The 27471-nt window shown below is 51.0% G+C and overlaps 3 protein-coding genes across 8 annotated transcripts; 1 reads left to right on the top strand and 2 right to left on the bottom strand.

Moving 5' to 3' along the window:
- The first annotated feature begins 415 nt into the window (after positions 1-415).
- Positions 416-18869, top strand: NPR2 (natriuretic peptide receptor 2). 4 transcript variants are annotated; one of them, XM_042243265.1, is made up of 23 exons: positions 416-1902; positions 2271-2372; positions 2745-2950; positions 8799-8912; positions 9206-9341; positions 9585-9679; positions 9918-10050; positions 10282-10366; positions 10951-11071; positions 11234-11308; positions 11520-11597; positions 11828-11932; positions 12050-12121; positions 14719-14878; positions 15053-15208; positions 15285-15453; positions 15617-15763; positions 16253-16376; positions 16566-16634; positions 17693-17867; positions 17939-18037; positions 18306-18397; positions 18528-18869. In XM_042243265.1, the coding sequence occupies exons 1-23, from the start codon at positions 1236-1238 to the stop codon at positions 18591-18593; spliced, it is 3246 nt and encodes a 1081-aa protein (XP_042099199.1). In that variant the 5' UTR covers positions 416-1235; the 3' UTR covers positions 18594-18869. The 4 variants fall into 4 exon arrangements, with proteins under 4 accessions (XP_042099199.1, XP_004004316.2, XP_042099200.1 ...); XM_004004267.5 differs by lacking the exon at positions 2271-2372; XM_042243266.1 differs by lacking the exon at positions 11234-11308.
- Positions 18870-18963: 94 nt separating this feature from the next.
- Positions 18964-21337, bottom strand: SPAG8 (sperm associated antigen 8). 2 transcript variants are annotated; one of them, XM_004004268.6, is made up of 7 exons: positions 21263-21337; positions 20292-21159; positions 20015-20189; positions 19785-19830; positions 19586-19700; positions 19385-19447; positions 18964-19276 (listed from the first exon to the last, which is right to left on the bottom strand). In XM_004004268.6, exons 1-7 carry the CDS (start codon positions 21298-21300, stop codon positions 19100-19102), a joined length of 1482 nt encoding a protein of 493 aa, XP_004004317.2. In that variant the 5' UTR covers positions 21301-21337; the 3' UTR covers positions 18964-19099. The 2 variants fall into 2 exon arrangements, with proteins under 2 accessions (XP_004004317.2, XP_042099202.1); XM_042243268.2 differs by lacking the exon at positions 19586-19700 and having other exon boundaries at positions 19216-19276; positions 19385-19546.
- Positions 21338-22088: 751 nt separating this feature from the next.
- Positions 22089-24664, bottom strand: HINT2 (histidine triad nucleotide binding protein 2). Of its 2 annotated transcripts, none has more exons than XM_004004266.5 (5): positions 24266-24664; positions 22775-22915; positions 22573-22677; positions 22396-22468; positions 22089-22274 (listed from the first exon to the last, which is right to left on the bottom strand). In XM_004004266.5, the coding sequence occupies exons 1-5, from the start codon at positions 24371-24373 to the stop codon at positions 22183-22185; spliced, it is 519 nt and encodes a 172-aa protein (XP_004004315.1). In that variant the 5' UTR covers positions 24374-24664; the 3' UTR covers positions 22089-22182. The 2 variants fall into 2 exon arrangements, with proteins under 2 accessions (XP_004004315.1, XP_004004314.1); XM_004004265.6 differs by having other exon boundaries at positions 24157-24301.
- Between the last annotated feature and the right edge of the window lie 2807 nt (positions 24665-27471).

The raw sequence follows: 27471 nt of genomic DNA, 5'->3' as shown, positions 1-27471 counted from the left end.
TGGGGGTTCCAGACTTCTTCCTGAAACGAGTGTCTGAGGGACTCGGGGAAATTGAGAAAGGAGACCCTAAGAAGAGCGGGATGTGCGAGGGCAGTGGAGAGAGGCCCCGGCTCCTGGGAGTGAGATGGACAGCGCGCGCTGGGGTGGCCCGGGGGGCCTGGAGGAGACCGGGCAGGCCTCAAAGTGAGGGGACGCCCGGAACCTCGCCGGCCTGGGAGGCCCTTCCGCGGCGCCCCCTGGGTGGGTGTGAGACCTGGGAGGCCCCCGGGCGGCCGGGCAGGGGTGGGGGTGCGGAGGGGCGGGTTGGGGGAGACAGCAGGCGCCGGAGGGTGGGGCCGGGCGGGGGAGAAGGAGGGGCCGCGGGGAGGGGGCGGGGAAGGCGCGGGGCGGGGGCGGGCGGCTCGCCCGGGGAGTCGCACTCGGCTGCCGCCGGCGCAGCGAGCGGAGACGGCCGGGCCGCGGCGACCTGACCCGGACGAGCGGCGCGCCCGGGGGCCCAGGCAGGGGGCGGGAGGAAGCGCGGGGCTGCGCCGGCCGCCCGGGCCCAGGAGAAGCGGAGCAGAGAGGAGCTGGGACACGGGCGGGGCCGCCGCAGCTCCGGATGGGACCAGCGCCCTGGGCCCGTTAGTCCAAGCAGGAGCTTCGGGAGAAGCCTTCTCAGGGAGATTCACCCCTGCCTTCCCTCCCCTCCGGCCCAGGCCTCGCTTCGCTCCCCGCCGCCCATGGTCCCAGTCCTTCCGCCGCGCCAGCCCCCTCCCACCTTATCCCCCTGGTCCTCCTTTCCGCAGCTCTCTGCCCTCCTGGCCCCTTCGGCTGTGAGGTGTCCCCCAGGCCTTCTCTTTGTACCAGCCTGCCCCCCACCCCCACCCCATCCCAGTCTCGGATCCCCTTTTCCTCCTCAGCTTGAGATTCATCAGCCGACTTCACCCCTCACTGTCCACATCCCAGTCACAGGCCCCCTCGGTCCTTCCGTCCTCCTGCCACCCTACCCTTAGTCCTCCTCAGTCCCTGCCCTGGGCTGCTGGACCCAGTCCTCACTCGTTCCCTGGGGCTCCCTTTCTCCCTCCTCTTCCTCGCCCGTCCCTGCCCCTCTCCTGTGTCCCGGCCCTCCTGGCTCATCATCACTTCTCTTCTGGCGGTCTTCCCCTGGTTCCAGGCTGGGTGGTGCTGGTGTCTCCCCCGTAGGCCCACCTGGCCCTGGGTTCTGGGGGCAGTGGGACCGCCGCTTTCTCCCCATGGCACTGCCATCTCTCCTGCTGGTGGTGGCAGCCCTGGCAGGTGGGGTGCGTCCTCCCGGGGCGCGCAATCTGACGCTGGCGGTGGTGCTGCCCGAACACAACCTGAGCTATGCCTGGGCATGGCCACGGGTGGGTCCAGCTGTGGCCCTTGCCGTGGAGGCACTGGGCCGGGCGCTGCCCGTGGACCTCCGCTTCGTCAGCTCTGAGCTGGACGGCGCCTGCTCTGAGTACCTGGCCCCTCTGCGCGCTGTGGATCTCAAGTTGTACCATGACCCCGACCTTCTGTTGGGCCCGGGTTGCGTGTACCCCGCTGCCTCTGTGGCTCGCTTTGCCTCACACTGGCGCCTTCCCTTGCTGACCGCGGGTGCTGTGGCCTCTGGTTTTTCGGCTAAGAGTGAGCATTACCGAACCCTGGTGCGCACTGGTCCCTCTGCTCCCAAGCTGGGTGAGTTTGTAGTGACGCTCCACGGGCACTTCAATTGGACTGCCCGTGCTGCCTTGCTGTATCTGGATGCTCGCACAGATGACCGGCCTCACTACTTCACCATCGAGGGCGTCTTTGAGGCCCTGCAGGGCATCAACCTCAGTGTACAGCATCAGGTGTATGCCCGTGAGCCGGGGGGCCCTGAGCAGGCCACCCACTTCATCCGGGCCAACGGGCGCAGTGAGTGTGGCCCGGGCTGTGTTAGGGCTAGGGGAGGAGGGTCGCGGTGTCCCTGGGGTTGGGCACTGGGAGGCTGTAGATGTAGATGGGTGTTGAGGAGCTGATGGTGGTGGTTGGGATCAAGAAGCAGAGGTGGATGGAGCCCCTGGGAGAGGCCCAAGGCATTGTATTGGGGCGGGGGGCGGGGGGCGCTGCTGGTGGCCGTTCACAGGTAGATGTGAACAAGGAATAAGATAGCATGGAGGGTGAAGCTTGGGTCAGGGAGAGTGTGGGGTTGGGGGACATTGAATCTGGAGAGCAATGTGAGTGCCCTGGAGTAGTGAATGTAGTTGATGGTCACTCCAAAATGTGTGCCTGTCTGTGAGCAGAGACTTCTCAGACTGGGCTGCCAAGACCCCTTGGAGGCATAAGAAGAGTGAGGACTCTGTTAATGGGCTTTGAGGTACAGCAGATTTGGTGGGGAAAGACAGGTAAAGCTCACACTGAGAGAAATTCTGAGCAATCAGTGCCTTTGAGCCTAGGGAGAGGCAGGGCAGAGTGGGGGAGTGAGGAGGTCTGGGTGGGAGCAGAAGGCAGGGCTCTGGGAAGAGGAGGGGCTCGAGGGATAGCTCCCTTCCTTTGGAGTCTGGAGTCAGGCTCTGACTTCTGCCAGATGGTCCTTATAGCCCCAGGGTACTTATGACATAGACTCCCAAGGGGAGGGATGGGGGACATCTGGTGGGTGGTTGATAGGTTAGGGCCTCTATTCCTTGCTAAGCATGGAAATGCAGACGGTCAGAAAGAGGGCTGTTCAGGGTCCTGGCCCCTCTCTCAGGGGCCCCTCTGTCATGTACCTGCCCCAGTTGTGTACATCTGTGGCCCTCTGGAGATGCTGCATGAGATCCTGCTGCAGGCCCAGAGGGAGAACCTGACCAACGGGGATTACGTCTTCTTTTACCTGGATGTCTTTGGGGAGAGCCTCCGTGCGGGCCCCACACGCTCCATGGGCCGGCCCTGGCAGGATAATCGCACCCGGGAACAGGCCCAGGCCCTCAGAGAAGCATTTCAGGTATCATCTGAATCAATCTTGAAGGAAGGGGGAGAGGAACTTTTGGGGGATTCTCTTTCTCTCACAAGACCCCACAGAAGCCCCAGCAATAGGGCGAGAATTGTAAACTATAGAGGTGAAATGGACAAAGGATTTTCTAGCCTAGTCTCACCTTTGTGGCTCTTTCTCAGTGAGTCTGCCAAGGCCACCTCTTAAGATCCTGGAATGGCTGGCTTTCCTAAGTACCAATGGTAGATATACCGTCAGGGAGAAAAGTCCAGGAGAAGATTTAGTCCCAGCCCGTGGGAGGGCTTCCACCCTTTCTGAAGAGGTGAGGCATGATTGCAGTACAGTTAAATATAAGTATGAGATAGGATGTGATTATAGGTCCTGGAAGAGATGCTAAGAACGTGAGTGGTTCAGAGGAGAGAGTCACTGTGGGCTGGGTTTAGGGAATGCTTTTATAAAGGAAGCAAGACTCCATTGTGACTTTAAAGACAGATGTTGTTTTCCTAGTCAGAGTGGGAAAGAGGATCCAGGCAGCTAAGAGAAAAAGACAGGAATGGACCTGTTTGGGGGTCCAAGGCAAACTGACCTGACGAGAAAGAGTGGTTCACTTGGGGCAGATTATAAGAAATAATGTTGCAGGGGTAGCCTCAGCTTAAGAAGAGCCCTGAACCTAAGACTGAGGTGCTTGGACTTGAGTGGCCAGGTTTTCGAGGTTTGTTTGTTTGTTGTGATGAGACGTATACTGACAGAATTCAGGTTGGATTGGAAGAGGAGAAGACTGGAGGCAGTGAGGCCATCTGTATGTAATAGGCTAGAATGAGGCCTAGAGCTATGGGCTTGAACTGTGGTAATGATGCGTGTGTGTTCATTTGTGTCTGCTGACGCTTTGTAACCCCATGCACCGCAGCCCACCAGGTTCCTCTGTCCACAGGGTTTTCCAGGCAAGAATACTGGAGTGAGTTGCCATTTCCTTCTCCAGGGGGTGGTGATGATAGCAGGAATGAAAAGAAATGGATGTGAGAAACAACTTGTAGGGAGAAGTGACAGGACTCTGTTCACTTCTCTGCTCAAAACTTTGAATGACTGATTTCCTACTGAATGAAGTCCTGACTCCTTATCATGACCTTTAAGATTTTCTACAGTCTGTTCTCAACCCACTTTTAAAATCTTACTTTCCAGTACTGCTGAGTACGTCAGCGGCTAGACCTCTCTCAAATCCGCGACCAAACGCTGCCCCCATCTTTACGCTCTCTGCTCCTGTTCACAGTGCTCTTCCTCCCTTCACCCCAAATCTCTGCCTCTTAAAAGCATACCCATGAATTGCTCCCCTCTTCTCCCACCAGTCTTTCACTGATTTGTGTGCATAAGTATTTTTTTAACATATTTGTGCATATCCCTCCTTTTCCCAAAAGGATTTGAGGTGGCATATGGGATAACCTTAAGATCCTTTCAACCCTTAGATTGTTTGACTCTAAGTAGGTATGTATAAGTGCTGGACTTGTTTGGCCACCTTCTCCAGTAAGTGAGGTTTTACATGACTTTTTTTTTTTTAATTGGAGGATGGTTGCTTATGAGATTCGTGTTGGTTTCTGCCATATATCAATAGGAATCAGCCACAGGCATACACATGTGCCCTCCCTCCTGAGAACCCCTCCCATCTCCCTCCTCAGCTCACCCCTCTAGGTTGTCACTGAGCACTGGGTTGAGCTCCCTGTGGCTGTGGCTGTGATTTTGTATTTGGTTGTGTCTGACTGTGAATGACATATCTGTTTGCACTCCTGAGTATGAGTCTGTGACTGTCACATGTGAACCCAGGCAGTGACAGGACAGGTTTTGTTGATGCTGTAACTTTTGCCTAAAATGACCTTCTTACCTATTGTCTGTCTGAATAAGGCATTCTTTAGGACTCAGATCAGTTATCTTCCCTTCTAGAAACAATCCCTGAATCCTCAGGCTGGACTGAATTTCCCACTCTTTGCCTAACTTTGTCTTCTCTGGAACTTACTATTCAGTCAATGTTTGAGTCACTTGAAGCCTGGCTCGTTCTATTCGAGTTTATTGAGCACATGTTACGTCCCAGTCTCTGGGCTAGGTACTAGCATACAGCAGAGAACATGACAGATATAGTCCCTGCCTTTTTGGAGTCCACACTCAGTAGAGTAGACCAACATAAACAAATAAGCAATAATACTAGTATAGAACAAATTGTGATGTGGTATGGTACTTAAAAAAAAAAAAAAGAATGGAGTGGTTTGAGAAGAGAGTAACAAGAGAATTGTGCTTTAGCTAACGTGGTCAAGGAAGGTCTCCCTGACCCCCCCCATATGGGAAGACTCCACAGCCTTCTGGGCCACATTTTCTTTGTTGAGGGAACACTTCTCTCTCTTGTGGGAGAATTCCTATCAGCCAAGCGGCCCCAGCACTTAGGATAGGGGAGGAGGGATACAGTCCACTAACAATTAGTTACAGACAATTGATCTTTGGATATTGTGGGAAGTGGGGACACCCACCCCTCCATGCAGTCAAAAATCTGAGCATCACTTTACAGTCAGGCCTCCCCATCAGAAGTTCCACATCTGTGGATTCAGCCGACCATGTCATACAGTACCTTGGTCTGTGTTTACTGGGAAAAAAAGCCACATTATCAGTGGACCCATGCAGTTCATACCCATGTTGCTCAAGGGCTGACTATAAATGAATTCTCAGCTTTCCCACTCACTGTAGGCATTATTCAGACAGAAAAGCAAAGAGGGAGGTTTTGCTACAGTATAAGAGAAGGGGCAGTCAAGAACATGCCAAAGGGAAAATCAAGGTGGTGAGGTGGGGAGAGAGGGTGATGGGGTATCCTCTGACAAAGCTCTTCTTAGCCTTTTCTGATCCTGAAGCCAGGCAGGGGGTTAGGGAGGTTATGTGGTCAGTTTCAGACAAAGATGAAAGAGCAGAGAGGCCACGCCCCAGACATACCTGGCCCACTGTGGTCCCGGACTGGAGTAACCTGGAGAAGGCGGCAACAGAGGCGAGGAGCCCCTGATACAGATATCCACGGCTTTCTAGGCAGGTGTCGTGCCCAAGGAAAGGGGCCCGGCTCGTGCTGTATACTAGCTAGAGTGGGGAAGAAGACCCTAAAATTAAGTATGTTGCTATGATTTTTAAACCTCATTAAACCTAGAGGGTAGGAATCATGCCTACCTGTGTAGTCCATGTGCCCAGCACTTGTTTACTGAGTTGAATCAAGGTGTGTGTTGGGAAGAGAGGAAGAGTCAGGAATTCTTCTAGAGAGGAGTAGAGCTGGCAGATACTATAAACCGAGATGATCAGCCAGGAGAGGGAAAAATAAGTAGGCACGGTGGAGCTAAACAAATGGCTTAGCTCTAAGGACCCAGAGCCTCTGTCTGGACATTTTAGAACATTGGACAGACTGGCCCAGAAACCCAGGCAGAAGCAACCACCTAGGTGACCAGCATGAGACTGGGTTACAGAGAGGGGACTCCAACGTCAAGAATGGAAGTTAGCAGTAAAGCAAGGGCTGTGTGGGGCAGCATCTCTTCTGGAGACCACCATTCTGTCCATTGATCAGGGTTAGGTATGGGCGGGCCAGCAGGCTGAGCCAGGTGTCTGCTGCCCTTCCACATTTCCTGGGTGCCCTTCTAGCTTCCATCACTGCTGCACTCATTTTTGGCAGCCTTTGCTTTTTTTTTCCACCTGGGGTCCCCCATGAAATGGGACACAGAGACCTACCTTTACCTTCTCTCTAGCCCCTGAGCAAGAACAGCAATTCTTTGGAGGTTCTTCTGCTTCTCTCTCTCTTTTTTAGTAGCTAGTAACCACAGCAGAAGAGTCTAGCATAGCAGTTTTCAATGTGTGGTCTTGGGATCCTGGGGGCCCCTGGAATCCTTTTATGGGGACCATGAGGTCAAAACTATTTTAGAAATACTGAGATGTTATTTGCCTCTGTCACTCTCATTCTTCCATGATTGTACAGTGGAGTTTTCCAGAGGCTACGTGATGTGAGATGATGTCATCACTCTGGCAGCTATAGAAGGTGTGCTTGTGTATTCTTGTGCTTTAAAACTTTGTCAGTTTTTATTTCTCCTATGGTAAATATTGATAGATGTAATCCAAATTACGGACTCCTTGGGGTCCTCCGTAATTTCTAGTAGTAAAGGGTTGTGAGATCAAAAACATTTGAGAACTGCTGGTCTAGCAAACGAATAAACCTAGGGAGTTACTTTTTAAACAGCACTGGAAATCTATTATTGACATTTGTATTGAACTATAAATTGTGTGAAGCCTGATCTTTTCAAGTTTTTTTTTTGTAATGTTTAAAACATTTTATTTACTTATTTATTTTTGGCTGTGCTGGGTCTTCATTGCTGCGTGTGGGCTTTATCTAGTTGTGGGGAGTCGGGGCTACTGTTGGTGCCGTGTGCAGGCTTCTCGTTGCAATCGTTTCTCTTGCTGTGGAGCACGGGCTCTAGAGCGTCGGCTCTGCAGTTGTGGCGCGTGGACACAGTTGCCCTGTGGCATGTGGGATCTTCTCGAGCAGGGCTCAAACCTGTATCTTTTGCATTGGCAGATGGATTCTTAACAGCTGGACCACCAGGGAAGTCCCTCAAGTCTTTTAACTAACTTTTTACATTGTCAACCATATCCTACCTTTCTGTTTTTATTTTATTCATTGAACAAGTGTTCCTGAATGAACCCTTCCAGCCCCACCCTCAGTCTCCCTCTCCTTTTAAATTCTGCCTGACAGTGGGAGAGTATTAGCAATGTGTGGTCAAGCATCCACATACTCCAGTAAGAATAATTACCTCAGTAGGCAAACTCTAGTCTATATATTGAATGTGTGTTATAAACTGACTTCACTGTGTCGTACCTGGAGTGAATTGATCTAGAATAGATCACAAGTAATATATCTAGTATCTCTATGGTACTTTAGGGATTAAAGACACGGATATACACAATTGCTAGAAATGACTAGTTTTAGTCTATCATTTCACAAAATATATTGAACTAAAGTCTTTCCCCAAAGTTGCCATGCCAGTTTTCTGACCAAGGCAGAGAGGCTAGTGACTGTGGAGGCCTGAGGTACAGGCAGAGGCCAGGAAGGGGGAAGTGTGTGAGGGCGGTGGGAGCCAAGCAGGCACTCCCATGGAAGACGGAGAAGTGCTGACGGTGGCCAGGGAGCAGTGTGCACAGCTGAGACCACATGTGTCACTGGCTTACCTGTGAGGCGTGGGTGGGCATGGGACCGTGTGCTTTCCTTGTGACTCATGACTTGTGGGACTAGGCTGGAATGCAGGGCAGTACTGCATATAGTGGGTGCTCTACACACATTAAAGGAATGGGCTCGTGGCTTTTTACAGATGGAATCACTGTCTCAAGGTATTTCCCCCACTTGTCATAGGACCTCACTGGGTGGGAGCACTGGGCCAGCATTGTGCTGATAGCATTAGCAGTATTAACACCAGGGAGAGGAGCTGTTGCTCAGGGTTGTCCTTGCCAATAACAGGTACCCAGAAAGGAAGGGACCGAGGGGCTGTGAGGGATAGTAGGGGCTTCAGGAAGATGAAGAGCCCATTTGGGGGATGGAGTTGACTTTATCTGTTTCTTAGTCTCCACATTCCCGGAACCATCCATAGACAGATGGTTCTATCTATCTTGTTTGAAGGAGTCCCTTCTCCCAGGTGTATTAAACACACACACAACACACACAGTGTTTAGTATCCTCTCAGCCTTCAGGGTCACTCATGTACATTTTATATCATGTGTATTTGACCATGTTTCTCTCTCCTGCTTCCTCTCTTCCCCTAATTCCCATCTTGAATCCTTTTCACTCTCCCATGTGCTGTGGGTCCAGACGGTATTGGTCATCACATACCGAGAACCCCCGAATCCTGAGTACCAGGAATTCCAGAATCGTCTTCTGATTAGAGCACGGGAGGATTTTGGTGTGGAGCTGGCCCCTTCCTTGGTAAGCAGATCTCTCTCTCCCTGAGAGTCAGACCAGGCTTTGAGGAAAGGCTCTTCTCCCTAACTCAGAATACAACCTTGGCCACAGAGCCAGCCCTACTGTGGGGGCTGGATGGCTTCCATCTGGGTTTTTCCCTTCTGCCCTAGTGAGGCAGGGATGGCCCCTTAGCTATGGGAGGAGGGAAGAAAGCAAACCAGGAGGAGGAGAAGAAGGAGACCTCAGAGATGGGAGGGGGGCTGGAGAAGGGGCCTGGAGAGACCTTTGGAGAGCACTGCTGAAGTTACCACCCCCAGATGAACCTCATTGCTGGCTGCTTCTACGATGGGATCCTTCTGTATGCCGAAGTCCTGAACGAGACCATACAGGAGGGAGGCACCCGGGAAGACGGACTTCGAATTGTCGAGAAGATGCAAGGACGAAGATACCGTGGTAATGGAGAGGGTCAGATGAGGGCCAGAGCGCTGCTGCCAGGCTCAGGAGTGGAGTGGGCAGAGGCAAACACAGACACCAGGGGCAGGAGAGAAAGTCAGCTGGGGCCAGAGCACCCGGCTGAGGTGGACACATGCTAAGGACGGGGGCGGGGACAGACCGCCAGGTAACTAGAGGGCTTGGGAAGATAGGAGAGCGACCAAGGGCAGATCTCCAAGTAAGGGGTGCTCCTTTCCATCTTAGGTGTGACTGGACTGGTCGTTATGGACAAGAACAATGACCGGGAGACCGATTTTGTCCTGTGGGCCATGGGAGACCTGGTTTCCGGGGACTTTCAGGTGATGGGGGAGGAGGCAGGGAAGTGAGTGCGGGTGGGGCCCACAAACCCAGCTTTTAGGGTTCTTATGGGGGCAGAACCAAAGGCACTGGAGGCAGGGCCTTACTTTCTCTCCTGGAGCTGCATGATGGTGGTGGGGGGAGCAGCAGGTTGGGGAGAAAAGCAGCCAAGTAGCTGGTTATGGGGCGAGGCGGCTGGTGGGAGCAGGCCTGTGGGCCCCGTTCTCTCCATCCTCACAGCCTGCAGCCCACTACTCGGGAGCCGAGAAGCAGATTTGGTGGACAGGACGGCCCATCCCCTGGGTGAAGGGGGCCCCCCCCCTGGACAATCCCCCCTGTGCCTTTGACCTGGACGACCCATCCTGTGATAAAAGTGGGTGTGTGCAGGGACTGGGAGCAGCCCTTCCTCCCTTTGCTTTCTTTCTCTTATTTCCTCCTCATGCCCCCCTGCCTCCGACTCTTAGCTCTGCTTCACCTCGTCTCCTCTACCCTCTCCCTCCTCTCTACCTTGAGATGGGTCTGCTCCCTGCACCTAAGAGCATCGCCCCCTTCTGGCTCCCAAGGCCACACACAGTCTTTCTCAGGGCCCCCCTCTCCCCTTCAGCTCCACTCTCAACTCTGGCAATTGTGGCACTGGGCACAGGAATCACCTTCATCATGTTCGGTGTTTCCAGCTTCCTCATTTTCCGGTGAGTTCTGAGATTCCGCAGACAGGCTCCCTTAGCTGTAACTCCACCATCTCTAGCCTTTCTTGTCAGTTGTCTTTTAGCCTTGGACTTGTTTCCCCTCCCCGACTTTGGCTCTAGACTGGGTACACTAGTCTAGAATTAGTGATTTTGAGTGGGGTCTTCTATGGGCAAAGGTGAACTTTCCATGGCTGCTACCATGGCACTAGTGGTAGAGAGCCCCCCTGCCAGTGCAGAAGATGTAAGCGATGTGGATTTGATCCCCTGGAGGAGGGTGTGGCTGCCCACTCCACTGTTCTTGCCTGGAGAATCCCATGGACAGAGGAGCCTGGTGGGCTGTAGTCCATAGGGTTGCAAAGAGTCGGGCAGCATTTTAAGAAGGTACTTTATCTTCAGCCTCTGTGTTTTTACATAAGCACAGGGCTTGTGTCTGACCCACAGAGAGTGCTTCACTCTCTCTCTCTCCTGTCTCTTGGTGTGACGACTGCAGCCTCAAGAGCTGCCGGGAAGCCCCCGCCACCCCACAGCTGGCCTCTGGGGTGGTAGGATCAGGCTTGCCAGTCAGCTGAGGGGTGCAGTCCTTACAGAAAACTGATGCTGGAGAAGGAGCTGGCCAGCATGTTGTGGCGCATCCGCTGGGAAGAGCTGCAGTTCGGCAATTCAGAGCGATGCCACAAGGGTGCAGGCAGTCGCCTCACACTGTCGTTGGTGAGCCCTTCTCTCAGCTGTTCCTCCGCTTTCTTCTGAGTGCCTGTCTTTTCGTACCCTGGACCTTTCCCAGCACATCAGCCTGTAATGATAGCGCCTGCACCACCACCACCATCTAATGTTCCTTTCATCCTTCCGCCTCCATGTTGCCTTTGGCCCCAGCGGGGATCCAGTTACGGCTCGCTCATGACAGCCCATGGGAAATACCAGATCTTTGCCAACACCGGTCACTTCAAGGTGAACAGTCATCTGCTTATTCTGGTCCCCACCATTTCATCCTGTCTCATCCTCATCTTTCACCTCTTCCCGTGACCCTCTGCCCCTCGTCAGCCTCCTCTCTCTGTCCAGCTGAGCTCCTGGCTGCTCCCATAGTTCTCTAGTCTTTCCCAGCACCCAGAGGCTCCTTCAGAAATTAATGTTCCTCTTCCCCTTTCACTCCCACTCTCAGGGAAATGTTGTGGCCATCAAACATGTGAATAAGAAGCGCATCGAGCTGACCCGGCAGGTTCTGTTTGAACTCAAACATGTAAGTCATGGTGTATGGGTTGAGGGCCCAGGATAAACTCCGATGTGGAAGGGGAAGGAGAGGACTAGGGAATAGTAATACTGGCTGGGAGGGCAAGTGGGTCATTTTTAAATGACTTTGAGTTGTGAGTACAATTAAGAGAAAGGTCCTCTCCTTTAGTGGTAGATTTCTGTATCTAATTTTTAGCTCTCTTAATTCTCTTTTCTTCCTTTTTTTTTTCTTTTGACTAGATGAGAGATGTTCAGTTTAACCATCTCACTCGTTTCATTGGCGCCTGCATAGACCCTCCCAACATTTGCATTGTCACTGAGTATTGTCCTCGGGGGAGTTTACAGGTGTGGGATCTAGGTGGGGATTATGGGGGCAAGGGAGATAGACCCCAAATTACATCAACTGTGTGGGTGACAGTGGGGCTAGGATAGTCACATCATCTATCCCATGTCACTTACCAGGATATTCTGGAAAATGACAGCATCAACCTGGACTGGATGTTTCGTTATTCACTCATTAATGACCTTGTTAAGGTGAGTCTTCCCTGCTCCTTGAGTTCATCCACTTTAATAATGCCTCCTTTTTTCTGTCTTTGCTTAGGATTTCTCTTCCTGGTCTTCTAAAAATTCCATTCTCTCCACTTCCCCTTATTCTGAAGATTGAGTAATAATGGGTAAACAGGGGATCTGGGGCTTTTAATTGGGAGGAATGAGTTTTATTTGCCACAGAGAGTCTTCGTAGAAAATTTTTATTTTCCTACACTAGACACCTCAAATCTCTCTCCATCATCCTTTTATTTTTTTTAACTTCCAAGAGTTTATATTAAAATCTCTTAGCAGGGAAAAATAAATGGGGTCTCCAAACATACTTATCTTCTGGGTTTTTTACCCTCATTTTTCTCTGTCATTTACTTTCTAGCCAATATTTGGCATATCTGCTCTTTTGTTCAGAAAAACTGAAATTCAAAAAGAACATTTTACTAAGTAAATGTAAAGTTTACATTTACATAAAAAGGTAAGTTTTACTTACTTCTCTAAATGAAACTGAGAAGCCAAGGAAAACTATGCTGATCATTTGGTATCTTCTAAGATACTGCTGCTGCTGCTAAGTTGCTTCAGTGGTGTCTGACTCTGGGCGACCCCATAGACGGCAGCCCACCAGGCTCCCCCATCCCTGGGATTCTCCAGGCAAGAACACTGGAGTGGGTTGCCATTTCCTTATCCTATGTATGAAAGTGAAAGGTGAAAGTAAATTCACTCAGTCGTGTCCGACTCTTAGTGACCCAATGGACTGCAGCCCACCAGGCTCCTCTGCCCATGGGATTTTCCACTGCAAGAGTACTGCAGTGGGGTGCCATCACCTTCTGCATTCTAAGATACTAGGCTTCAGCTATTTTCAAGTGACCCAGAGGTCCATGGATTTGTGGAGGTATAAAGTTGCATCTCGCACAGGTGTTTAGAAGCAAGTCCCTGGGTCAGTGAGCTAGCCTAGTGGATCACCTGTACCACACCTGAAGCTGGCTTTGGTTATTCTGTTTAGTTCTAATGAAGTTATTTTAAAAATTTTGTGTGTAATGTAAAGTTTGCCATCAAATGAGAGAGAAATTATTAGGTAACGTTGATGTGGTGCTCAACTGGAGGTGTGATGATAAATTATAAGAAAAACATGACTCTTAAGAGAACAATGATTTGATAGAAAGGTGATTTGTAACAAATCCAGAAGTCTAATCATATCTATATTCACAAGTTTGGATATTTCCCAAGGTTTGTTGATGTCAAGATGAAACAAATAAGAAGAGTTCACAGAGAGTAGAGTTTTGAATTGTTTAGGCCCAGAGCTAAACATTTAGAGGAGTTTTGGTTAGCACTGTATCCTTTTTCTATTCCACCTGAACTGACTTCCCAGTGGAAGCATCACTCTATCCTCTTATTAGGACCTGCCTTAGAGTCCTTCACAGGCAAAGGTTCTCTCCTGTCTGGCCTTGTGGGGTCAGAAGTTTCAGGCTTCTGGATTGACTTGGCAGCTACCTCCTACCTTGGTCCACTTTCCAGGGTTTTTTAAAAAAATGTCATTTATTTTTGGTTGTGCTAGGTCTTCGTCGCTGCATGGTCTTTCTCTAGTTGCCGTAAGCAGGGGCTACTCTTTGCTGCAGCGCATGGACTTCTCACTGCAGAAGCTTCTCTTGTTGTAGGGCCCAGGCTCTGGGTGCTCAGGTTTCAGTAGCTGTGGTTCACAGGCTTAGTTGCTCTGGGTCATGTGGGATCTTCCTGTACCAGGGATTGAACCTGTGTCCCCTGCATTGACAGGCAGATTCCCATCCACTATGCCACCAGGGAAGTCCTAGGTTTTCCTCATTTACCATCCTCTCCACTTTCTCTCTGGTCCACATTCCCTCTAGTAGATCACTTTTCTTCTCCATCTTGACCTGCCTGCCTGTTTACGATTATATGTTAAAGTTTCCAACTGGCTTATCTTCCTTGGTGCATCTAGGTAGTCTTAATACCTGGATCTCAAAGCACGCCTTCCTGAGCAGTGGCCAAGCATTTGAGGCCATCATGGGTGTAGTATTCTTGGAGTTCACCCTCATGGTTCTGTTCCCTTTATTACTCGGAAGACAGACTGCCCTTCCCAGGGTAATAACTGATAACTCCCCTTGTCCCTTTACTTATGCATGTCTCCTGGCCCTGGTGCTTAGGTGCTGATATACTGCTTAAGATACCAGGAAGAGATGGTGGTGGTTTAGTTGCTAAGTTGTGTCGGACTCTTGCAACCCTATGGACTATAGCCTGCCAGGCTCTCTGTCAATGGGATTTCCCAGGCAAGAATACTGGAGTGAGTTGCCATGCCCTCCTCCAGGGGATCTTCCCAACTCAGGGATCAAACCCAGGTCTCCTGCATTGTAGGCAAATTCTTTACCATCTGAGCCACCAGGGAAGCCCATGGAAGAGATGACTCTCCTATTTTTGCCTGCTTCTTTGAGTGGAAACTGTACAAAGGATGCCTTCCAAAATTAGCATATTGTTTTCATGGCCCTGAGATCTTTAGACAGCTAGCTAATGCCCATCTCATGGAGAGGGGGTATCCTAAGCCAGATATAACCCAATCCTATGACTTGATCTGTATCCTGCAGGGCATGGCCTTTCTCCATAACAGCATTATTGCATCCCATGGGAGTCTCAAGTCCTCCAACTGTGTGGTGGATAGTCGTTTCGTGCTCAAAATCACAGACTATGGCCTGGCCAGCTTCCGATCAACCGCTGAACCTGATGACAGCCATGCCCTCTATGCCAGTGAGGCCTTTCCCCACAACCCACTTCTACATTGCCCTCCCCTGGCCCTGATCGTTTCCACTTAGGGAGGGTGGGAGAGGGAGATGGAGTGGCAGTACTGTGGCGAGCATTATGCGAATGAGCCCAGGTGGGCTTGGGGATTCCATCTGTGAGGACCTGGTTCCCTCTTTTCAGAGAAGCTGTGGACTGCCCCAGAACTGCTCAGTGGGAACCCCCTGCCAACCACAGGCATGCAGAAGGCTGATGTCTATAGCTTTGGGATCATCTTACAGGAGATAGCACTTCGCAGTGGGCCTTTCTACTTGGAGGGCCTGGATCTCAGCCCCAAAGGTGAGAGTCAATCTACTACCCAGCGCTTCCCCTACCTGGAGGACCTTTTCTTCAACCAAGCCTTTGTCACCCTCAGAGATTGTCCAGAAGGTCCGGAATGGTCAGCGGCCTTATTTCCGGCCAAGTATCGACCGGACCCAACTGAATGAAGAGCTAGTTTTGCTGATGGAGCGATGTTGGGCCCAGGACCCAGCTGAACGACCAGACTTTGGACAGATTAAGGGCTTCATTCGCCGCTTTAACAAGTGAGAGGGCATGACGGGGCAGGGGCTCCCCAGGGATAGAGGCCTCATCAGCCTTAGTGGTTGAGGTGGGGCTGGTGGGGCCAAGAGGGTAGGTGGGCTGGGTAGAAAGCCCCAGGAGTCTCGACCGTCTTGGAGCAGGTACCATATCGTGGCCTCCTTCCAGGGAAGGTGGCACCAGTATATTGGACAACCTCCTGCTGCGCATGGAGCAGTATGCCAACAACCTGGAGAAGCTGGTGGAGGAGCGCACACAGGCCTACCTGGAGGAGAAACACAAGGCTGAGGCTCTGCTCTACCAAATTCTACCCCAGTGAGACTTCTGATGCCTTCCTGAATTTTCCTTTCGTATCTGCTCTGTCGCTTTCTACCTCATCCAGCTCCTGACAACTCCCTTGCCAACCCTCAGAACCCTGCTTTGTCACATCTTGCTACCGTGAACCCATTCTGGCTCTAGACCATGTTTTTCATTCTGTCTCCAAATGAGCTGTGCTGCCTTCTTCCTGGCCTCCTATCCCTTCTTCTTAGGATGCTGCTCTACCAGAGCTTCACTCCAGTGAGTGTAGGTAGAACAGTCCCATCTCAGGACATTTGGTCTGCAGCCCCAGGGATCCTCTTCCAACCCCCACCACGTGTCCACCCTATCTTGTCCTAGACTGTCATGACTTCCCAGCCACCTTCCTTCTCCTCCCCCAGGCTCAGCTTTCATGTTAGAACCCATCTTTGCTCCAACCATACACTCTTTTCCCCTCCCTTTGCCCCCTTCTCTGAGTCTGGCTTGGTCTGTACCCTTGCCTCCTAGTTCAGTGGCAGAGCAGTTAAAACAGGGAGAGACTGTACAGGCTGAGGCCTTTGACAGCGTTACCATTTACTTCAGTGACATCGTTGGCTTCACAGCTTTGTCGGCAGAGAGCACCCCCATGCAGGTGAGAGACAGGTTAGGTGCCAGGGACGGGGTGGGGACCTAGGGAAGCTTAACTGGGGCATAGAGTTCCTTGATAACAGGAAAGACTAGCTTGTTCTGGAGTTTCCATATCTTGCCACGGCTCGTTTGTTAAGAATTCTTAGAAAGTCAGGCACAAGTTTTAAGGCCTCTACTTTCCCATCCCTTTTAGGTGGTGACACTTCTTAACGATCTGTATACATGCTTTGATGCCATAATTGACAACTTTGACGTCTACAAGGTGAGAGCTGGGGCTGCCCTTCCACTGACACTCCTTTAAAAACCAGTCTCCCCGAACCACACGTGCCTTACCTGCCCTGTGGTTAGTTTTCCTGTTTGAGTCTCCAGCATTCTAGTGCTGGAGTGTCCCTTATAGACAGCTGAGGCTCTGGCACTGTAGTTGTACATCCCAGTCTAAACTCTTGTGAATCCTTGTGGCTTCCCTAGTCAGAACCATCACAGGATCTAGTCTGCCACTTTTTGCCTGAGGGTATGGTCAGAGTCTAGCCATCTTTTCTCTTTATCCCCTCCAGACATGGAGGAAGCATACAGGATGTGGGTATAGAATGATATATTGGGATGAAGGACAAGCTCTGTAGTGAAAGCTTTTTGTTGAAGTCATTGAGTCATTTAGGGTAGGCTTTATGGTGCTTTGGAGTAAAAAACAATCTGACTTTGTAGCTAACTGTGTGGCCTTGGGCAAGTAAGAGAAGCTCCTTGAGCCTCAGATGTTTTATGTGTATGATGGGAATAATAGACTTATTGTGAATAAGTGCCTAACATTGTGTAGATAATAAATGCCCACTCTTCTCCCTTCCCTTTGGATTCACTCTGCCATCTCTTAGTTACCATAACGAAAAATTCCCATAAACCCGTTATTCAGATTTACCAATTGTTTGTATTTCCCATTTGCTTTATTAAAAAAAAAATCTATATATATGTATCCATATAATTATTTTCTGAACCTTGTGCAAGTAAGTGGCAGACACAGTGGCCCTTCATTCCTAAATAAGTCTGTGTGTAGTTCCTAAAAACCAGGACCTTCTCTTACACAGCTTCAGTACAGTTAACAAAGCCAAGTGCCTGCTTTCTTTCCTTTGACACTTTGGGCTATGTAGGGCTCATTTCATTGGGCCTGCTTCTCCCAGATACTCAGGACCGGGGCACTTATTTGCCAGTCAATGTCTGGCTTCCTGGCTGCCAGGATGACTCATAGTAGTACTCAGCTTGTCTCCTCTTACTCTTCCCCACGCCCACTGATACAGATAGAGATGACCTTTTTATCCCCCTCTCAATCAGGTAGAGACGATTGGAGATGCCTACATGGTGGTATCTGGTCTCCCAGGGAGAAATGGTCAGCGTCATGCCCCAGAAATTGCTCGTATGGCCCTGGCATTACTGGATGCAGTTTCTTCCTTCCGCATCCGCCACCGACCCCACGACCAACTGCGGCTACGCATAGGGGTCCACACAGGTAGGGCTGACTCTCCCTCCTGCCCTCATATCCACTTTCCCCAGGCTCTTCCAACCTGTTTCTTCTCACAGGGCCCGTCTGTGCTGGGGTCGTTGGCCTGAAGATGCCCCGCTATTGTCTCTTTGGAGACACAGTGAACACTGCTTCTCGAATGGAGTCTAATGGTCAAGGTGAGATGTCAACCCTCAACCTCAGCCTCAGCCTCCCCCTGGGTTGGCCTTTCCTTCTTTTCAGAGTCTCTCCAAGTCTCTCAGTTGGATAGACCGCAGTTCCTGATTGCCCTGTCCTTGGACATGCTTTGGTTCTAGTGCATGTGCCCTGGGAAGACCGAGACCCTCCTGAAGGATGGTGGTTGGGTAAAGGTCTCTCTGATACTGCAGTTCTTTGGTTGCCTTTTCTTTGATTCTTCTTTCCATCATCTCTCTTGTCCTGCCCCAGCCCTGAAGATTCATGTCTCCTCTACCACCAAGGATGCCCTGGATGAGCTCGGATGCTTCCAGCTAGAGCTTCGAGGGGATGTGGAGATGAAGGTGATGGCAGGTCACAGGAAGGGAGTCATGGAAAGGGAGGATCAATGTGACTGTGGAGGCTGTGGGGGAAGAGAGGGAGGTACGAGGAATAACAGAAGAATCTGAATTATCTCTGCTCTCCCAATTCCAGGGAAAAGGAAAGATGCGAACTTACTGGCTCCTAGGAGAGCGGAAAGGACCTGCTGGGCTCCTATAAACCCTACTTCTTCTCAAGCCAGACAATCCTCTGCTGCTGGTACCTGGGTGGGCAGTAGCCATCATCTCTCCACACATCAGAAGTGGACATTGTCACATGAGATGGAAACCAACATTCATAAAACCCCCACCTTATATGGAAACTTACCCTTTGCAGCTCAGTCTTGTACATATACCTGTCCCTCTCTGGCCTGGTCCCCTTCCTCCCTACCTTCTGTAAATATCTGTATCTAAACCAGAATATTTTGGCCAAATATAAAACAAACAAACAAAAACAGTTATGGGTGACATAGTCTGTGTAAGGGGCGGCTTCAAGGTTCTGGGGTATGGACACAGTAACTCACAGAATCACTGAATCAGCAGTCTCAGGATGAGAGAGAACACTTTTTATGTAAAACCCTGTCACCAAGTACAGACCAAATTCACTTCCTCCCCACCTCTCCAGTACAGAGAGGAGATTCCATATTCCACATCTACTTGCCTCCTCAGCCCTTAGACAGGAGTAGTTCAACACCCTCCACCACCCTGCGCCCCTCCCTGACAGGCAAGGGAAGATATTTTTCCTTGTTGGGAATAACTCTCAGGTTCAAAGGGCAACGGCTCCCCTAGAGACAAAGGCGCAGGTGTTGAGAAACTGCAGTTCTTCCGGAATGGTGTGTCTAGTGTCCTGATGTGACTGACACCCTGGAGGAATGCCAGAATGAGGATGGGGCCTGCTCTGCCCCAACCCAGGACAGAACAGCCTCCTCCCCTCCTTTCACCCACTCCCAACAGCCGGTCACTCTCACACACCGGTAGCTGAGGTGCCCTCTCTAGCCAGAAGGTTTCAGGCTGCTCTGTACGGTAGTCATGGAGCTGTGAGGGAAATACTGCGTAACTCTTGGCCTGAAGAGTTGACTCTTCAGCTCTTCAGCCTCTGGGCTGGCTGCTTTCCCACAGCCTGTCAGAACCCAGCTGTACAAGGGTGAGGGGTGGGGGTGACTGCGTTCTTACCTTTGTTGGGGCGGGAGGCCCTGCCTGCACCAGCTCCTTTTTGTAGTCGTGGTGTGTCACAGACTCGAACTCAAAGTCCTTCCTTGTGGGTTCCTGCTCTGCCTGCACCTCTTTACTACAGAGGCCTGGGGAGGGTCAAGGGCATTCTCCCCTGACTTTTGTCCTCCCCCTCCCCATTTCCCTTCACCCAGCCTCTCACCAGATCTGTTGGCGCAAGAGCATCTCCAGTATGGCTTCACGCTTCCCTGGGGGAGGTCAGGGAATGGACAGAATAGAGGAGGCTGCTTAAGAAACAGGCCCAGAAGAAACAAAGTTGGGGAAAGGAGGAAAAATTGGGTTTTGTCCTTACACCCCTCAGACAACCATAGGCCCACCTGATATTCTTTTCTCTACTGGACTCATTCTTGCCCATTCTCTCATGTTTCATACCTCGAATTGGCTGACAGTGGCTTGTTGGGGGCTGGTAGGAGTCTTTCTGGGTGGTGCAGGAGGACATGGGTGACTGTGGCTGCAGGGTCAGCAGTCCCCGGTGTCCGTGTCGGAAAAAGAAACTCTCAGAGCCATCCTGCATGACTGGGACTTGATCCAGGTAGTTGGTGGCTCTCTGTAGGCCCCAAGTTGAGTGACAATGATATCCTTCCTTGTAACCCACCCCCATCAACCGAGGGCAGCCTTCAAGAAAAGGGAGCAGGTCAAACCTTAATACCTCCTCCTCCCAGTTGTAGAGAAGGCACTGGCCCCGTGGCAGTGTTTCACTGAGAACCGTACTCTTCCCTTCAATGTCGGGGGGCTTCCACAGCCCTCGGGCACCAGGTTCTGAGACTTTCAAAAATTTCCAGGATTGTTTCTGCGGCTCCCAGTGACAGTGGTGTTTGCAGCCAGTATAATTAGGGATAAGATCTCCCCTGGGGTTTCTGAAGCCTACAGGAGCAGAGAAGTTGAACCTAGGGCCATGGCCATGGCCTGGGCTATGCCTAGAATCAACAGCAGGACCAAGATCAGTGCCTTGACCAGAGCCACCGGCAGGACCCTGACCAGAGCCACTACCAGGACCAGGGCCATGGCCAGGATCTCCACCTGAGCCACCGCCAGGGCTACCACCAGGACCAGAACTGGAGCTAGGTCCAGGGTCAGAGCTGGAGTCAGGACCAGGGCTAGAGCTGGAGCCAGGAACAGGGCCAGAACTGGAGCCAGGAACAGGGCCAGAACTGGAGCCAGGAACAGGGCCACGACTAGAGCTAAGGTCATTTGTAGTATAGGAATTCCGAGCAACATGGGAAACATTGACAGGCTGAAAGCCGAGTCTCCCGTGGCTTATCTTGTGGGTAAATCCGGGTCCAATGTAGCGCTCTGTCAGACTGTCAGAGGAGGGCTCCGTGAACAGGCTCCCATGAGAGTAGGGGGCTGGGCTCTTTGTCGATAATGCAGCTGCTCTGGCAGTGGAGGCGGCTGAAGCAGCTGCTGAAGCTGCTGCGGTTGCAGCTACCAGGGCCGATCTATGACGGCCATCCCAAGAAGAAAAGGGATCGGAACTGGACCCTAGTCTGTCCGAGCTGGGCTGTAAGTCTAAAGATCTGGGGGAAAAAAAAAAAAGTGAAAGCGGCAAAGCTGTCAGCACAGCAAAGTCTGTAAACTTCCTTGTCCCCTTCCGCCCGCAGCCAGAGCTGTGGCTCTCACCGCGACTGCGATCTGTCAGTAGACTCAGAGGTCTCCATCTTCCGACGCCAGCTACTGGGTTGCCATAGAGACGGCAAACCTTGCCAGGAGACTGCGCAGAACTAGAGCTAGGCGGACGTGGAGGGTGAGGGTGCTGACAAGTTCTCTGCGGGGCGGAAGTCTTAAACCCGCTGTGGTTTGCAATGGCTGCCTTCCGTCCGGATTCCCTTCCGCGTCAGCCCGGCTCTTAAAGTTCCGCTGGCCTCCATAACTAACCAGGCGTGCTGCGATTCATGGGGTCGCAAAGAGGCCGACTGAGCGACTGAACTGAACTGAACTGAACTGAACTGAAGGTGGTTCTTTGTGTTTTAGAACAGGCACAGGGCTGAGGTATCAGTCAAAGGCCTATTTCGTGTATTTATGGAGGAACATTTTTTCAAAGCTTTTAAGGATGAAGAGGCATCAGACAAGTAGCTCAAAAGCAAAATGGTGAGAATTGGGGATTAGCCAAAGGGTGGCCAATTTTTTGGGGTTTGATTATTTCTCTTCCAGTAAAAGGCCCTCACACTGACAGTCCTCCTTACAGACCCTGCTTAGAATGTGGCTTGGCAAGTCTTGGGATTCAGTCTCTTCCTATTCATTCAGGCGAATTCCTACTTTTCTAGAAGCCTGCCCCAGGTAGACCACCAGTCTTGAGCTCAGAGATATATAGGTATTTAAATACTCCTTTACAGAATGGGCTTCCTTAAGTGTCTCAGACCATAGTCAAGGGGGATCATAGTCTTGAATCAGTTTTCTTTCCTATTTGTAGTATAAATCTTCATATAGTTAAGACAAGGATCCAGAATTGAGGGAGAGCGAGTTTATTAGCTTCACAGGGTGCCGTTTTCCCCCATCCCATCCAAACATCCAAGTCAGGGGTCCTTGGTCATTTGGTAAGTTCAACCTGGAGGCCACTGGAGCTGTCGGCCCCCAAGTACGTGAATGTGTAGGTGATACACAGACTGTGCACCCAGCTTGCCATCGTTGATCACTGAAATGGAGTTTTGGGTTAGGGGGTGAGGATTATGGGAAGGTCAAAGAATGGTCACACAGAGGGGCAGGTGTGAGAATTCACAGTCGAGGGAAGGGCTCAGGGGCCAAACATCACTCACCAAGTCGGTATCCATCACCCAGCCCCTCAGCCTTTGCTGTTTTCTTGGCCACAAGGAGAAGGTGTCCAAGAAGCTACAGGGAAAGGGGAGGGAGATAGGTTGCTTCACTTACAGGCAGCAAAATTTCTAGAGGAATACAGGGCTCCCCCAGCCAAACCCTGGCCCTGTCCTTCCCACCTGTTGGTCTTCCTCTTCAGCCTGGCTGATCCGAGGAATGGGCTTCTTAGGAATGACCAGAAAGTGCACAGGAGCCTGAGGGGCCACATCCCGGAATACGAGACACTGGGAGCAGTGACAGGCCAGAGGCCACCATGTTACTTCAACCGGCTGGATGGTATTTATGAAATTCTTAGGGGGGTGGGTCCTAAGGGCACCGCACCTGCTGGTCCTCATATAGGATGTCAGCTGGGAGGCTTCGATCCAGGATCCGGGAGAAGATGGTTGGGGCTGCTCCCCCAGGAGCTGCCTGCTGGGCCTTGGCCACTTCATTCCCATCAGTCACACCTGCAGCTCCTCGGACCTGCAGGTGGGTCAGACACACTCAAAGGAGGAAGTTGGCAATACCTCTCTCATGTACTTAGGTGGGGCTGGCAGAGACTGGACTCTGACAGCCATTAACTTCACCCTTCTAAGAACCTTTTAGTGGTTCCCACTAAAAGAGAGAGTTCCTCACTTTCACAGTATCAGCAGCAGGGAGTAGGCCCAGATAATGCTGGGCCTGGTTATATAACAGGCAGTATTACAGTGCAGGTCTCAGCAGTGCATGGAGTGCTGCCCCTGAAGCACTAAGGAAACCTATCCCTGTTCAGGGGAAAGGGTGCAGAGTGAGAACCCGGAGGCTTACATCCTGGTTCCTATCTTACTACATTTTTTTGTTTCGTAGTGTGTGTTTAGTTGCTCAGTCCTGTTAGACTCTTTGTGACCTCATGGACTACTGAATTACCTTAGTTAAATCCCTTCTCTCAGCATCAAATATAAAGGGGTGATTTTTATCATCTCTTAAGACTACTTTGGATCTCTTTGTTTATAAGTTTCCACTTCCATTACTTTTTGTCTGATCTTTATGCTGTCTTACTTGTTTTGTTGAGGTTTAATACAACTACCCTGTTTGACACAAGGGCGTCTGGGTGTCACACCTGACCTCTTACTGTGAATTTTGCTTCCAGTCTCCTGAATCAGAGGAGGGAGGAGTTGAGTCCACACAATCCCAGCCCCAGGGAACTGAGGGTAAGTCCCAGTTTCCCAGGGGCTGAAAGAAGGCTGAAGTCAGATGTGTCACATTGTTGGAGAAAGGGACGAGGTGCATCTGACTCCTTGAATTGTTCTAGTAAACCGGGAGAATGGCTTCCAGGACGGGGGTAAAAAATGGCTCCCTCTAATTCTGCAGGGCGCACTGAGGAGCTGCGGGGGTGGGGTGGGGGTGGGTAAGCCTTCGGTTGGCTGGGAGAGGGCAGCACATGGTGCAGTGACCTTGTGTCGACTTCGGGGCCAGGGACTGTGTACAGCATTGGTCATCGCCGGCTCGTTTCTCCCGCGGCGAGGTTTTAAGAGAGGCCACCGGGACCATCAGTCCGACCTCGGCGCAGAGCCCTGGAGCCTGCGCTTCGGGAGGGGCAACGTACCCCGCCGGGCACTCAGGCTGCGGTCCCGCGAGGCCTTAGGGCTGCTTTAGCCGTGGGAGCCGAGGAGGAATGCAGTCCCCGGCCCTGGAGAGAGTCAGAGCCCGCGGGACCCCTTCCTTGCCCCACAGCCACCTCTCACCTGCACCCCCCGAGGCCCTGCCACCGCCACCGCCCGACGCGCCACGCAGAGCCCGGCGGCCAGCACCACTGCCGCTGCCATCTTTCCCTCGGCCGCGGGAAGCTCCCACCTGGGTCAGCACTCGAGCTCCGCAGCCTGCTGAGGTGGGGCAGCGGGGAGCCGGCGAGCCACTGCCATTGGCTCCGGCCGAGGCCGGAAGCGAACTCCGTCGTCCCATTGGGTAGCGTTCCTGGGCCCGGCACGCCACTGGCTCCGCCGCCACGGTGGTTTGCGGAATCTTTTCATCCCATTGGCTTCTTGTGCCAACTCGAGGGTGAAGTTTTTACTCCATTGGCTTCGTCCTCTGGTCAGAGTGAAAGTTCCTATACCATTGGGTCCCCTCACTAGTTTTCGCTGTGAGATAGTTTCTCACTCTGTTGGAAGGACTGAGACACCTGGAGGTGGGATTTTCCTCCAATTGGCTCTCAACACAAACTCGGCCCATCCTAGGTTGCGGCTCCCGGGTAGTGGGGCTTTTACCGTATTGACACCGCCTAGTCGGGTCGGGCCCCTATTGGTGGGCTGAGAGGAAGGGGGCGGTGCTCCGTCACCTGCCTCGCAGAAGCTCATTGGCCAGTAGGAGGGCGGGGTTTAGAGAGGCGGCCACTCGGCGCTTATTGGCTCCAGGACGCTAGTACGGAAGTTCTAGACCGCAGGGGTACAGGGGAAAGAAGCGGGTAGGGGACTCCCGGCGCGTAGGGCTGAAGGTGAAGAGGGACGTGATCTTTTTTTAGCTGGTGGGATAATTACCCAGCATTTCCCCCCAGAAACAGTTTCAGCCCTTTGACCGTTTCAAACATGTTAACTTACTCGTCTGAGGGCAATTCCTCCTTAGTGTATGTGCTTGTTCACTCCAAGACTAAAAATTCTGCAGTTTGTTTTCAGGGCGGTTTTGCACTTTTCTTTCTTTCTTTTTATTTTGACGGACGGGGCAGAAGTGTCCTGTCTATTGCACGACTAATAAGCAAAGGTATATGTGTCCAATGTCCTTTCCTGTTCAGAATAAGTATGTGATACGGTTAGCTCCGTGCCTGACATTTTCAGTGAGTCAGGCGGGTTCGAAGGACAAGGGAAAATGCCTTATGGCTAGGTTAGAAGTATATTTTGTTCTGCTGGAATATATATTTTTTGACATCAGAAACATGGACTCACAAAATGCTAATATACTCTAATATACTCAAACCAGGTAAGTTTTAGTCTGATGTGTAATACAGGGCAAAAGTCACCACTGTGTCTTTTTTGTTTTAAAGCATATGACCTGACATATATAGACGCTCAAGAATTAATTGTGGAATGGATAACATTTTCTGTTTTATTTCCTTTTGCATAATATATAATACATATGTATTACATCATGTATGGATGTGAGAGTCGGACTGTGAAGAAGGCTGAGCGCCGAAGAATTGATGCTTTTGAACTGCGGTGTTAGAGAAGACTCTTGAGAGTCCCTTGGACTGCAAGGAGATCCAACCAGTCCATTCTGAAGATCAGCCCTGGGATTTCTTTGGAAGGAATGATGCTAAAGCTGAAACTCCAGTACTTTGGCCACCTCATGTGAAGAGTTGACTCATTCGAAAAGACTTTGATGCTGGGAGGGATTGGGGGCAGGAGGAGAAGGGGACGACAGAGGATGAGATGGCTGGATGGCATCACTGACTCGATGGACGCGAGTCTGAGTGAACTCCGGGAGTTGGTGATGGATAGGGAGGCCTGGCGTGCTGCGATTCATGGGGTCGCAAAGAGTCGGACATGACTGAGCGACTGAACTGAACTGAACTGACAAATTACATTCTTGTCACAATTTCTTATCCTTTTCACAATTTCCCATAATATTACATAGTCTATATAAATACTTTGTAATGGCTGCATAATATTAATACTTCTTTAAATGAGTTTATCGCGGTTTATGAGTTTAAATGAGTTTACCATTCTTTTATTGTTGACTGCTAGTTGAATTGGTTTTAGTTAATGGTCATCGTGGTGCTAATTCCATGAAAGTGAAAGTGAAGTTGCTCAGTCGTGTCCAACTCTTTGCAACCCCATGGACTGTAGCCTATCAGACTGTTCCATCCATGGGATTTTCCAGGCAAGAGTGCTGGAGTGGATTGCCATTTCCTTCTCCAGGGAATCTTCCCGACCCAGGAATCAAACCCGGGTCTCCCGCATTGCAGGCAGACACTTTACCATCTGAGCCAATTCCATAATAACCAGTAATAAGGAATTCTACTTCTGGAGATAGTAATGATTTCTTTTGAATAGCCATATTAGAGAGTCTTTTCTCCTTCCCAAGGGAGACAGTTGACCCTGCGATTTCCCCCAGGAGTTCTAGCAGTCAAAGTTGCATTCCTTTCCTGGGAAGACTAGATGACCTCACTAAGTGTGGAAATGTACATTGGCCTTTTCTGTGCCCTGGAGGCTGCAGTAGTCTGTGTGCCTGTGGAGAAGGGCAAGTGATAAGAGGTGCTGGGATGTAGGAAGAGGAAACCAGCCAGGACTGGTAGGTGAGTACAAAACACTTGGAAACTGGTTATTTCTTTGGGTTCTTAAAGACAGGTAGCACATAGGTCATCCTATTTTATAGACCCAGAAACAGGCTCTGAGAGGGAAAGTGACTGGCCTAAGATCATAGAGCCCATTACTGTCAGAATCTGCTGTTCTCCATTAGAATCATGTAAGGGCTTCCTAGTCACTCCCATACACTCACCCATTCTGGCCCCTGGCCCCTGGATTCTCTGCTCCAGGCCCTTGTGATCACTTGTAGCTGCTCTCTGAAAGCTGCAGCACTCTGTGGGTTCTGGCCACTGTCTCCTGTACTTTGATCCCTACCATTGCATCTGCTACTGGGCCTCATTAGAGACTTCTGTTCCCTTTTTAAAAAAAATCTGTTGATTGCATCCTGCTTTACTTTTTTTTTTCTTATTTGTGTGGTCAGCTCCCTCCATATCCTCAAGCCTTCTTTTGGCTTATTTTCTTCCTCCCTGACACTTCCCATCACCACCCATTAATCTAAATATTTTGCTTCTCTGTTTCTCTGACTTGGTTCCAGCTTCCAACTATGCCTGAATCCTCAATTACCCACCCATCAGGGTTTTCTCCAGTTCCTGTCATTAGCCTTCCCAAGCCTTTATCCCTCTTCCTGTCTCCTACCTGCTCCCCCCCTCCCCCCCAACTCTTATCCCTTTCCTCCGCCACCAGAAACTGACCTTGTCTCCTATGTTCACAGGGGAACTTCCACAGAATTCTACTCCCTGCAACTCAGTGAGGGCCCCATCCTTT

The sequence above is a fragment of the Ovis aries genome, chromosome 2 (genome assembly GCF_016772045.2).
Source record: "Ovis aries strain OAR_USU_Benz2616 breed Rambouillet chromosome 2, ARS-UI_Ramb_v3.0, whole genome shotgun sequence".
Classification (NCBI taxonomy): Eukaryota; Metazoa; Chordata; class Mammalia; order Artiodactyla; family Bovidae; genus Ovis; species Ovis aries.
Note: the sequence above shows the minus strand (reverse complement) of the source record. Positions and strands in the feature narration are given on the sequence as shown.

What these genes read in the sequence shown, in the direction of transcription:
- NPR2 (XM_042243265.1), top strand. Translation starts at nt 1,236, where the DNA reads ATGGCACTGCCATCTCTCCTGCTGGTGGTGGCAGCCCTGGCAGGTGGG. An exon ending in GTCCTCGGGGGAGTTTACAG is followed by an intron (nt 11,933 to 12,049) that starts GTGTGGGATCTA and finishes GTCACTTACCAG; the next exon opens with GATATTCTGGAAAATGACAG. An exon ending in TTCATTCGCCGCTTTAACAA is followed by an intron (nt 15,454 to 15,616) that starts GTGAGAGGGCAT and finishes GCCTCCTTCCAG; the next exon opens with GGAAGGTGGCACCAGTATAT.
- SPAG8 (XM_004004268.6), bottom strand. Translation starts at nt 21,300, where the DNA reads ATGGAGACCTCTGAGTCTACTGACAGATCGCAGTCGCG. An exon ending in TCTACAACTGGGAGGAGGAG is followed by an intron (nt 20,190 to 20,291) that starts GTATTAAGGTTT and finishes TGGGGCCTACAG; the next exon opens with AGAGCCACCAACTACCTGGA. An exon ending in CTCTTGCGCCAACAGATCTG is followed by an intron (nt 19,701 to 19,784) that starts GTGAGAGGCTGG and finishes AGGCCTCTGTAG; the next exon opens with TAAAGAGGTGCAGGCAGAGC.
- HINT2 (XM_004004266.5), bottom strand. Translation starts at nt 24,373, where the DNA reads ATGGGACGACGGAGTTCGCTTCCGGCCTCGGCCGGAGCCAATGGCAGT. An exon ending in GAGCTCGAGTGCTGACCCAG is followed by an intron (nt 22,916 to 24,265) that starts GTGGGAGCTTCC and finishes ACCCACCTGCAG; the next exon opens with GTCCGAGGAGCTGCAGGTGT. An exon ending in GGGTGATGGATACCGACTTG is followed by an intron (nt 22,275 to 22,395) that starts GTGAGTGATGTT and finishes ACTCCATTTCAG; the next exon opens with TGATCAACGATGGCAAGCTG.